Genomic DNA, 12,008 nt, shown 5'->3' with positions numbered 1-12,008 from the left:
AAAAAAGATTTAATAGATTTACTATATATACATACATATTTGTGGCTGGTGCCCAGAAGCCAGAAGAGAGCATAGATCATCTGAACTGGACCTTTGCTGGTAATTCAGTCCAGGTCCCCTGGAAGAGAATCAGTGCTTTTAACTACTGAGCCATCTCTCTAGTCTCCCAAAAGTTTTATTTTTAAGCTGCCTACATTCTGATTGGTATGGCCAGCTTTTAATATAAGCATTTTGATAAATGCTGAATTGTTCATTATTTTCGTGCAATCTATGGATTTTTTATAACCGTGATACCTAGTAGAGTGCCTGATGTGTACTAAGCGCTCAGCATTGCTTGGTAAATTGCAATCTCCTTATTCAAAACTTATGTATTATTTAGTGTATAGACAGGTACTGAAGTACTTGAAGTATTGATTTTGTATAAGACACACTAGTATATCAGAATATATTAAATGTATATGAGTTGTATGGGTCATTTTCTTCATAGCTTGGGAGTGGGTATGGAGGGAGGAATATTTAGAAACAAGGTCATCATTTCTTTCCTGACAGGAAGAAGTAAGGATTTGGATTTCTATTGTATTATTGTTCACAAGCAATGCTCTTTGTATAAGGGATACTTGAAAAGGCTTGTTAACATTTGAATAGCAGACACACTTTCTTACTCTCTGAACTTTCCAATTTTTGTTTTGCTTTCATTGGTGACTCTTTCAAACTGCTAATTACAGGACCTAAAACAGCTGTGGTAAGACCAGATTCTGTCTTTCTCGAAAGCACTAGGGCTTGTGATAGGTGGTAAAGATGAAGAGGACCTGGCCCAGAAATGCCAGGAGCTGCATGTCTCTATGTCCTCTTTCATTTGGTAGTAAATGTCATTTGATAAGGACTCCACTGACTGCTCAGTGTGATGCAAGTCACTTCCAGTATTTGAGCCTGACTCCAGTGCTTTCAAAGGATCATTGCTCGCAGTCCTCAGCAGCCTGGCCTTGTCTCCATGTTACAGACTAGAAAACTGACATCCTGGGAAACTAGGTGGCTTGCTTAAGGCTGCACCTTCGTAAAAGGAGGAGCTAATATTAGTCCACCACTGAGAAGACCCTCCTCCCTTCTCTTGTTAGTTTGGGATTTTTGTTTTGTTTTGTTGGTTCATATTTTGAGGTGTCTCTATTATGTAGAGATAACTGCTCTGGAACTCACTGTGTAGACCACGCTAGCCTCAAACTCACAGAGATCTGCCTGCTTCTGCCTCTCCTGCGCTGGGATTAAATGTGTGCGCTACCACACTCGGGCTCCTTCTCGGTCATAAATAACACAACTTTGTCTGTATACAGCTGTGTATGCAATGCACTAAAGCCTCTGGGTATCCCTCGTTCCTTGTAGGTGTTCAGTAGCTGGTATAGTGCTTCTTAGTAACTGTTGATGCCAAGAGCTAAAACAGAATTTTAAGCTCTGTTCTGCTTTGGTATACCAGCTAAGAAGTTAAGAACTTTGAAAACAAAAGAAGTCTCAAGCAGAAATTAGAAGTTGAAGTACTGTAAATTGCCATATTGATCCTCATTGGTTGTCAGTTACATCATTGTGAAAGCAGAATCAAGGAATGCCTTAGGAAGTGAGACCAAACTTGATGCTTGTCATTTTCCCTTTTATTTTCATTCTCATCCTCTACTTTCAGCCATCAGAACATTTGTACTCAAGATGCAAGCTCCTTGCAGTATCTGAGTTTTTTTTCTTAATATCAAATAGCTATGATGTTGGTATTTAAATGGTTGTGCTCCTAAGCTTTGCTTTAAGTAAGCAGTCCCAAGGAATTCAAATTTTATCTCATAGAATTACAAAATTAAAAGTAATAAATAAATTGGATGTATTGTATCTTGGGAAACATTCATGCAAATGTTTCAGTGATTCAAGATAAATGAAAAATTTTCGTGACTGCATTGGAGACAAACAGCCTATGGTGAACTAGTAATAGTAATACGTGTTTTTAACCTAGCATTTCACTCATGGATACTTTTATATAGGAAGTTAAAACTTATAGGAATAATTTTTATTTTTAATTTATGTGCATTGGTGGGAAGGTGTCAGATACCCTGGAACTGGAGTTACAGACAGTTGTGAATTGCCTTGTTTATGCTGAGATTTGCACCTGGGTCCTCTGGAAGAGCAGCCATTGCTCTTAATTGCTGAGCCATCTCTTTATTCCCGAAATATTTTTTTTTAATTTAAAAATCTTCCAGTTATCTTAATCAGTTTTGGTTACAACTATCCCTTGGCATGAGATTCCAGGACCACCACCACCCCCCCCCAGACCGAAATTGACAAGTGCTCATGTTCTTTCTACAAAAAGGCACATAAACTGTGTAGATCAGCTCACCTTTGGATCACTTGTAATACTCATTAAAATGTAAAGTCTGTGTAAACAGTCGTAACATTGTATTTAGGGAATTTTTTAAAATCTATACATTTTCAGTATGGATACAATTTTAAAGTATCAAAATATATATATTGGTTTTTCCAGACAGGGTTTCTCTGTGGCTTTGGAGCCTGTCCTGGAACTAGCTCTTGTAGACCAGGCTGGTCTCGAACTCACAGAGATCCACCTGCCTCTGCCTCCCAAGTGCTGGGATTAAAGGCGTGCGCCACCACCACCCGGCTCAAAGTATATTTTCATGCACTTTGTTGAGTCTGTAGGTGGAGAGCCTGAGGGTGTGAGGAACATCATCAGCTCCCTTTTTGATTAATTTGTGTGCAATTCAGGGAAAAACACTCCATATCAATTTCTAAACGTGCCTAACCAGAAAGTGTGGTTATGCTTTATTTAAGACAATTCTTCCTGTGTTTCTCAGTCTTGTCCAGAACTATTACACGGCTGTTCCTCTTAGCCTCTAAGTGACTGGGACTCTGGGCACATGCTACCATACCCAGTTCAAGCTTTTAAATCTGCACCTGAATCAAAATCTTTTCACTGAGTCTTGACTTTAATATATTGTGAAAACATTTCTGTACTCACTTTTTAAAATTGTTGGGTTTTCTTTTAGTTTGTTTTGTTTTTCCAGACTGGGTTACTCTGTGTAGTTCTGCCTGTTCTGCAATTCCCTCTGTAGACCAGGCTGCCTCAAACTCAGAGATCCCCGAGTGCTGGGATTTATGGCATGTGCCACCATGCCTTGGTCCGTAGTCACTCTTGCTTTCATTTAAACATTTTAAAGATGTTTGTAAGGTACGTATTTCTTCAACAGAGAAGTTGGTGACTTCTCTTAATTTGTGATTAAAGAAAAAAACAATAGTAACAAGTACAGAAAGCTCACCTCCTCCTCTCCAAGGCTTTGACAACACCTGTAAGCAAGAGACTTTGAACAGGTTAGAAGTGTGCTCCCTTACTGAGAAGTGAAACGGGATGATCACATTCACAGTTTTGTGATAACAGCAATAACAGCAACATTTACTATAGGCTCCATGTGGTCCGTGGCTATGAATGCTTTAGTTGTTTGATCCTCAGCCCATCACATAAGCAAAAGCTGTGTATGTGTATACTGAGAGGAAGATGTTAAATTTATGTGCTAGTTCCTAAGTTGATGATTAAAATCTGACCAAACACACTTGTCTTTCGTATATTCCGTAAGCCATGGGTTCTCATCTGATCCTAGAAGATACAACCATAAATAGAGACTAACAAAGTGATACACTGATTTCGTGGGCCCCTTCTTGCTGGAGAAGAATTTCAAGTTCCCAGGACACACAGTGTGACCCTCCGTTGTGGGCACGGAGGTACAAGCGGGCGGCTTCCCATGCAGTAGGGGCTCCAGCAGACACCTGGGCTGACACCTGAGCGGCATTTTCACACCTGCCGGTGGCTCCTGAGGTGCCGGCGTCCGCACAGAGGCGGCTTCTCATTCATGCTCCAGCAGCTACTGTGCAGCCGCCCGCGAGCTCAGGGCGCAGTGTCGGTGCCCGAGGCTCCGGAGGGAGGGCCTGGGCGACGCACGAGTCGCTGCGCCGGGGCCGACCGGCCGGCTCTTCCATAGGTGGCTGCGTTTCCGACTTCGCCCTGGCTCCACTCCGGGGGCTTGACGTGCAAACTTCGCCGGAGCGAGCCGAGAGGGAGGGACCGGCGAGGGGGAGGAGGCGACAGGAGGCGCCTCCGCTTAAGGGAGCCGGCCGAGCGCCGCCGCTCGGACGGACGCGCGGACGGAAGGAAGGAGCGGGGCTGCCGGTCGGGCCGGGATGCGAGCGGCCGCAGGGTGGGCAGCGGCGAGCCGGGGCGCGGGCGGGCGGGCCCGAGGCCGCGGCGGGGTGGCTCCAGGCCCCGACCTCCCGAGGTGGCCCGGGCCGGGCAGCCAGCGCCGTAGTGGCGGCCGCAGCCGGCGCCCGGCGAGGGCCGCGGGAGGGAGGCGAAAGCGAAAGCCAGCTGCGCCGCGGACTTTGCGCCCGGACGGGGGCGGCGGCGGGGCCCGGGGGCTGTCAGCCGCACCGGCCTGCGGGCCGCGCACGCCGCCGGAACTCCGCGGCGCCTCCTTAAAAGCGGCCCCCGCGCCACTCTTTTCCCCCTTTTTGTTACATTGTAGGAGCGGAAAGAATGTCGGAGCGGGCCGCGGATGACGTCAGGGGGGAGCCGCGCCGCGCGGCGGGCGGAGCAGCGGCCGCCCGGCAGCAGCAGCAGCAGCCACAGCCTCTGCAGCCCCAGCGGCAGCACCCGCCGCCGCGGCGCCCACGGCCGGAGGACGGCGGCCCCGGGGCCGCCAGCACCTCGGCCGCCGCCATGGCGACGCTGGGGGAGCGCAGGCCCCTGCCCAGTCCCGAAGCGATGCTGGGACAACCGTGGAATCTGTGGGTGGAAGCCTCCAAACTTCCTGGGAAGGATGGTGAGTGTCCACGCCTCCCGCTCCCCACGCCCCCCGCCTCCCCCCCCTCAGGCCCCGCTCCCCTCCCCCCGCGCCTTGTCCTGTGACCCGCCCCCTCGGGGGTCAGAGATGCTATCTTTCGCTGGGTGTGGAACGCGGAGGTGCCCACACCTACCCTGTGCGTGCGTGATCGTGCGTCACACTCCTGGCCACTGACCTGCCTCTCCCCTCCTCCTGTGTGTGTATATATCTCCTAGGGACCGAATTGGATGAAAGTTTCAAGGAGTTTGGGAAACACCGCGAAGTCATGGGGCTCTGTCGGGAAGGTGAGTCCAGCCCCCTGCCCCGTCCCCCGGTGAAGTTTGTAACCGACCCTGAGGAACTTTCCTTGTTGATTTAGCCCACCTTCCCTGCTTGTCACACTAAGGATGCTGCTGAAGAGGGAAGGGGGTGGCAGAGCATTTGGGAAAGCCTGGTTTCTAGGGGCTCTCTGTAATGGGCAGCGAAGTGGATCCCCTCTGGAAATGGGTGCAGCCAGAACAGCAATTCAAAGTGATGGGCATAGGAAACCTGCAGGGAGTGTAACCTAGATCCCTTCAGTTCAGGCCTTGTTATGGAAAACACCTCTGGAGGAAGGAGTTCTCAGCCCTGAAAAGTAGTTCCACACATGTTTGAGAAGAAACCTTGACCAACCATGGGCTTTTTAAGGCAAAGAGGGTGTATTTTGAACATTATTATTACTTTATTTTGGTTTAGCCATGGCTGTCCTGGAGTGTGCTTTTTAAAAGACCAGGATGGCCTAAAACTCAGAGATCTGCCTGCTTCTGCCTCCTGACTATAAAGGGATTTTCTTGTTTGCTGTGGGGTTTACAGTGAAAGTTAAGGGTGCTGTCAAAAGATCATCTAACCCAAGAATGCACTTGGTAGGAAGTGTGATGATTGGCTCTGCCAGGTAAGGGGACAGAAATACAGAACTGTCTTCTATCTTAAGCTCTTTGGTGGAAAGCTACTTTAGACTGCTGAAGGTATGCTGTCAGTGAAAGTCAGGTTAGGCAGCTGGGTTCCATCTGACCTGGAGAGGACCCTTTTTCTATGAATCCTTCTGCTTACCTGGGCACTCGGTGGTGACAAAGGTCATGGCCTCGAGACAAGTTTGGGATAGTGAGTTTACATATGCCCATGCAATGTGATTTCTCACCTGTAGCCATTTATTTTGGCAGAGTTTTTGTTCAGGGCCCAAGAAGTAGAACTTTGGCAGCAGGCTTTTTAAATGGAGAACTGGCTGATAGTTGCTGCAGGTTTTATCTCTTACCTTTCCTTCCTTTTCCCTGCTTTGGCTTTCTCGGCTGGCCATGATCTGTTAGTATTGCCAAGAAGAGTGGCCCTGGTAGCAGGCCTCGGAGCGCTTCCCAGTGGAAGGGATCATAGAGCACAGTGCTTTAGCTGGTTTCCAGCTTTCCAGCGAGGACTGCCGTTGGAGGGCAGAGGGAAAGCATAGGACTGGGTGGTGATGTCGCAATAGGAAAAATCAGTTGTTAGTCCGGTTTTAGTGTTGGCTTGGCAGTCTGCCTGGGCTTGAAAAATTAAAATCACTAGGTGGCAACCCTCATAGGAAGCGGTAGAGTAGAGCTTTAAGGACCTAATCACTCTTGCTTGTAGTTTTTACGCTTGGTGTGGATGTATTTCCCTTAAATGGCTTCTATGGTCTCTCACACAGGATGCCAATTATAGGTGATCCCCTGTTATACAGGATGGATGTCTTTCTCTGAATTCCTTGATCTCTGAGGCTCAACAAAATTTAGTGGCTGAACCCAGTTTTGTTCTGTTGCATCTATTTCTTCTAATGGGAATATAGTCATCAGATTTTTCATGAAGTTCTAAAATCTATGTACCAAAGGGGGTCATGAACCTGGTTGTAATATCAGCCTATTAGCGTTTGTTAGAGGTTGGTTTTGGTGGTTTTGTTGTTTGTTTGTTTATTCTTGGCAGGGTTTCCCTATGCACCTCTGTCTGTCCTGGAACTCACTGGAACTCCAGCTGGTCTGAATCTTACAGAGATCTCCCAGCCTCTGCCTCCAGAGATCGAGCATGTTGGAATTAAAGGTGTGCACTACTATACTTGGTTTACATCACTTTTAAAGCTGCTCTCTCCTTTTGAAAGATGCTTCAGCTGTCAGGTTTGCTGGAACTTATGTTTGCATATTCTGAGTAAAGAAAAGACTGAAGTTTAATTCAGGCAGTTTATTTGTGACGGAAAAGTCCAAACTTAATGAAAGATTAAAATCAAGGCTACCTTGCTTAAAAAAAAAAAAAAGAGAGAGAGAAAGCCAGGGAACTAGTTCTGTTGGTAAAGAGCTTACTGTGTAAGACCGCAGACCTGCATTTGATTCCTCTAACCCACATTTCCCACCCACTCCCCACCAAAAGCCTGCCTGTTGGTGCTTGCTTTTAATCCCACTGCTGGAGGGGGGGAGGGAGATAGGTGTATCCCTGGAGCTTCTTGTCCAGCCAGTCTAGTCCACGTGATGTGCTCCAGGTTAGCGAGAAAGCTTGTTTCATAAAAACAAGGTGAGCTAGTCGGTGGCGGCACAGGCCTTTAATCCCAGCACTTGGAAAGCAGAGGCAGGCAGATCTCTGAAATTCAAGGCCAGCCTGGTCTACAGAGTGAGTTCCAGGATAGCCAGGAAGAGCAACACAGAGAAACCCTATCTTAAAAATCCCAAAACAAACAAAAAACCAAGGTGTTTGGCTCCAGAGGGACTGACGTCTGAGGTTAGCGTCTTTTCCCCTCATATATATATGCGTCCAGACACTTCCAATGCAACCCTTCAGAACAAAACAAGAACGAAGAAGAAGAAGAAAAATGAACCCTACAATGGACTAGACCTATCTTCTCTTGACATTGTCAGGACTTTTACCATTGTCTTACGTTAATACGTCCTACAAGCAAATGATGTTGCAGAATTAAATCTGTGTAAGTTCCTTTGTCAGTGAGGTTAAATTGACAAGAAATATGTAGATGCATTGGTCATATTAATGAAACACTAAGAATGAGAAACTCCATTATGGAAGATCTTAGGATCCGTACACGATTCCTTAATTCTTCAGTATGTGATTAGGAGGTAGGCAGTTCGCAAACAGGGTGTGAAAGGAGCTGTCTCATCTCTGGAAACAGCTTTTCCTGTTTAGGAAAGGAGGTGATAAACCTGCTCCCAAGGTTATTGTAGAGGGTGAATTGTCCCTTTCAGTTCTTGTAATGTTAGTACTGACTTTGCAGTTTGCCTTTTATCTAAATGCTGTCATCTTTTCCACTTAGGACCCTTGAGTGGGCTTCCTGGGATCCAAGTTCTCCCGAAAATGTATGCAAAGCAATGTGTGTTCCTGCCCTTTTGGAGGGTCGTGGCCTCTTCTGGGTTCTCAGTGTGAAAGCTCAGAATCGCAGCCTTAGATGTTCCTGTGTTTCTTCTCTTTTCTCTTGTAACTTACTTTAGCCAGTTTGTGCATGCAGTAACTGCCCAAAAATTGATGCTGTGGAAGAAGCTTGGAGCACTGAAGTTAGGTGGAAATAGCATTATTCCTGAATTAGTATGCCATGTGTGGTCTTCCTTCTAGCACAGCTGGAGAACGTTAGGATGCTGTGTCCATCATCATCTGCATCCTGACTTCATAATGCCTTTTTCTATAACTTATAGTATTAGTTGATGGCACAGTGGATTTTGGTGAGCTAAGGTTTCACAATGGGCTGGACTCTCCCCCATGGATTGCTAATTAAGAAATGTTTTATATATAGGCCTGCAGCCTGGTCTTATGGAGGCATTTTCTTAATTGAGGTTCCCTCCTCTCAGATAACTTCAGCTTGTGTCAAGTTGACAAAAAGTGTCCAGCACACACCCTTTTCCTTTGCTAGTGTGGAAAAATGGCTTAGGGGTTAGTTAACTGAGAACAGAGAGGTGTTCATTTGCAGTAGTCTTTTTTGTTTGTTTGTTTTGGTTTTTCTTTTCTTTTTTTTTTTTTTTTTTTTTGGATTTTTTGAGACAGGATTTCTCTGTAGCTTTTTTGGTTCCTGACCTGGACCTAGCTCTTGTAGACCAGGCTGGCCTCGAACTCACAGAGATCCGCCTGCCTCTGCCTCCCAAGTGCTGGGATTAAAGGCGTGCGCCACCACGGCCCGGCTGTTTTGGTTTTTCGAGACAGGGTTTCTCTGTAGCTTTTGGTGCCTGTCCTGGAACTAGCTCTTGTAGACCAGGCTGGCCTCAAAATCACAGAGGTCCGCCTGCCTCTGCCTCCCGAGTGCTGGGATTAAAGGTGTGTGTCACCACTGCCTGGCTTGCAGTGGTCTTAAAGATATTACATTGTAATTATAAAATCTTTTCCTCAAATACTGTATCTTTCTTTGGGGATTCTGATATCTGGTCCCCACACCCAAGTTTTGTTTTTGTTTTTTTTTAATGTATGATTTTGAAACCATTTTGATGAGCTTTCTTGGATCCGTCACAGGACTTCAGTGACAAATGAGTCATGGCCTGGTCTTGCCTCACCCCTGTCCCACAGTGACTTATTTTGAAGCGTATCAGTCCTCATAGCGCCTTGTCTTTTGTCCGACTGCTTAGGCTTCACCTTGTGGTCTATAAAATGGAGCCGTTATGTTTGTCATGCTTTTGTTTTAAGGCATTCAGGGTTATCGTTTCTGTGAACTCGCTCATGTGTTCTGTGAACTCATGTGTTCTGTAGGTGACAGTCCTTATGGTCTGTTTACATGTGAAGGGGAGGTTTGAACCAAGCCTCTTACGGTATCATTGAAGTATTCTTTGCCTTTGGAACATCTGGGGGCTTGTTGTATGTAAATGCCATTTAGAAGCGTGCTTGGGTGGCCTGGTTGTAGTATCTGTAGAGTGTGGGCTCTGGGCTGCATTGATGAGAGCAGCTACCTGCCTGACAGACAGCATCTGTGTGCACTCTGTAGCTGTAGGGTATGCACTCAGCCATGGCAAAAGGAACTTGAGGTGATCCAGACAGGACTGCTCCACCAGGCCTCCTTCTGCCTCTAAGCACCATAGATATTATAAGTCAAACTACAGTCTGAGGTCAGATACTGCCCATGGCTTTTTATGTTGCCAAACAATTGAAAAGAAAACTCAAAGATGGCATCATGACATGTGACGATTATGTGAAATTCATGTATCAGTGTCCTTTTGGCGGAGGTTTCCGTCCTGCTCGGTCCCACAATAAACACACAGAAACTCGATTATTTGCAATACTGTTTGGCCAATAGCTTAAGTGTATTTCTGTCTTAGTTTTATATCTTAATTAAGCCATTTCTATTAATCTGTGTATTGCCATGTGGCTATGGCTTACTGGCAAGTTTCCATCCAGTGTCTGTCTCCGGAGGTCCTACATGACTTCTGTCTCCACCTCCTCTCTCCTCCTCTATCTGCTTGGAACTCCCCCCCCCCAAAAAAAAAGCAGCACATAGAAGGACTTCCCATGCCAATGTCCCTAAGGAAAGTTGTGTTGGGACATGGCACCAGGCACTCATTTACTTATATCTGTGGCTGCTGGCTCCACACAGTGGATGCAGCAAGGCCACACAACTTAGGATCTCAGCCCTTTATTGTCTGGCCATCACAGGAGAAGCTGACTGACCTGTCCTCTTAAGTTCCATGGTTGAACCCCATCCACTGAACATGGCTGACATATTTCTTAGACATTTTGTGTTGAGGAGAAGCCATGTTCCTGAGCCAAAAGCTTATTTATGTTGGAGGAGTCTGAGCTAGAAGGAAATACATGGAGAAGAAAAAGGCTGTGCTTGAGAAGGTTTTTTGTCTTTTTTAAAATAAAACAATGTTTTTTAGGCAGAGTCTCTTGTTTTGTTTTGTTTTGTTTTGTTTCGAGACAGGGTTTCTCTGTGGTTTTGGAGCCTGTCCTGGAAACTAGCTCTTATAGACCAGGCTGGTCTCGAACTCACAGAGAGCCGCCTGCCTCTGCCTCCCAAGTGCTGGGATTAAAGGCGTGCACCACCACCGCCCGGCCCAGAGTCTCTTTTTATATCCTTGACTGGCCCAGAAGGACATCAAGATGTCCTTGAACTCAGAGAAATTCTGCTGCCTTTGCATCCCAAGTGCTAGGATTAAAGGTGTGTGCCACCATGACCAGCCATGTCTTGTCTACTTTAAAATTGATTAACTTATTTTTATTTTTTCAAATCACTTTATTTTGATTAAGTCACTAATAAAAATATCACACAAGTGATTTAAGGAAGCCATTTAAACACTTGCCCAGTCCAGACTCTTGTCCACGTTTAGCGTTTGTCATTGCTTTCTGAAGCAGTGCTTTCCTACATCAGTTCACATACAGAACAGTGGGACTTCTGTTATCCTGGTTTCGTTGGGTCATGACAGCGATGCTTAGATTCTGCTAAGTTGTGTTAATAGCCCATAAGTGTTCAGAAAGCAAAGGCTAGAAGTTTTGTGAGATGTCCTCACTTACACTCTTCAGAACCTCCTCTATTCCTTAGCTGACTTAGAGAAGCTAGAGTTTTGTATGAGGTCTTGGGAATTATAGACAGGCTTTATTTGAAAGCGAAAGTGTGTTTAGATTAAGAAAGGTAGACTGCACTTGTAGATCCCCCGTTGTTATGAGTTTGTGTTTGCTAAAATGCATAACACCTGGCATGGACCGTGCTGAATTCCCAAGCCTCTGGGGACCTGGTTGATGGGAGCCGTGCATAGCCACCTGCTGAGAACAGCTCTTCATTCATTTCTCACAGGTTCTTGAAAACTGTCCCGGGGGAAGGAATGAGGAGTGTACGTACACATCACTGTAGCATATGAGCCACGTGTGATGTAGGCTCTTAGTTTTGCTTTTCTACAGTTTACTATTTTCTTTGCTCTTTCCAATATGCTTTTTAAAGTTAGCATGCTAAATAATGGACTGTATTGCAATGTTTTCATATGTTCACATCACTGTTCTTTGTTGATATTAGACCCCCACACACTTGTATTTCATATAAACATCCTTCCTCCATATCACAGGGTTCCCATGTACATGGGAACAGGTCAGGTTTGGAGAGTCTTTAATGGTAGTCATCCACCACTATGTCTCCGTTTCACAGATGAGAAAAGTTTCAGAACTATGAGGTAATTCCCCAAGATCTCAAAGCATGTAACCTTGAAC

The 12,008-nt window shown here is 45.9% G+C and overlaps 1 protein-coding gene across 7 annotated transcripts in view; it reads left to right on the top strand.

The window, feature by feature from the left end:
- Positions 1 to 12,008, top strand: part of Atxn7 (ataxin 7) — a 156,281-nt gene that overhangs the window by 53,635 nt on the left and 90,638 nt on the right. For 6 of the 7 annotated variants that reach the window (XR_009057118.1, XM_057769233.1, XM_057769237.1 and 3 more), the window contains 2 exons: positions 4,560 to 4,856; positions 5,093 to 5,161. Coding sequence is in view for 6 of the 7 variants with exons in the window: in XM_057769233.1 (XP_057625216.1) it covers positions 4,560 to 4,856; positions 5,093 to 5,161 (366 nt within the window). In the remaining variant the exon portion in view is untranslated. Of the gene's footprint in view, positions 1 to 4,157; positions 4,236 to 4,559; positions 4,857 to 5,092; positions 5,162 to 12,008 lie in introns of those variants that run through there. The other variant, XM_057769234.1, reaches the window with a different exon arrangement.

This window comes from Chionomys nivalis, chromosome 5 (assembly GCF_950005125.1).
Source record: "Chionomys nivalis chromosome 5, mChiNiv1.1, whole genome shotgun sequence".
Taxonomy (NCBI): Eukaryota; Metazoa; Chordata; class Mammalia; order Rodentia; family Cricetidae; genus Chionomys; species Chionomys nivalis.
This window is presented reverse-complemented; position numbering and strand designations above follow the sequence as displayed.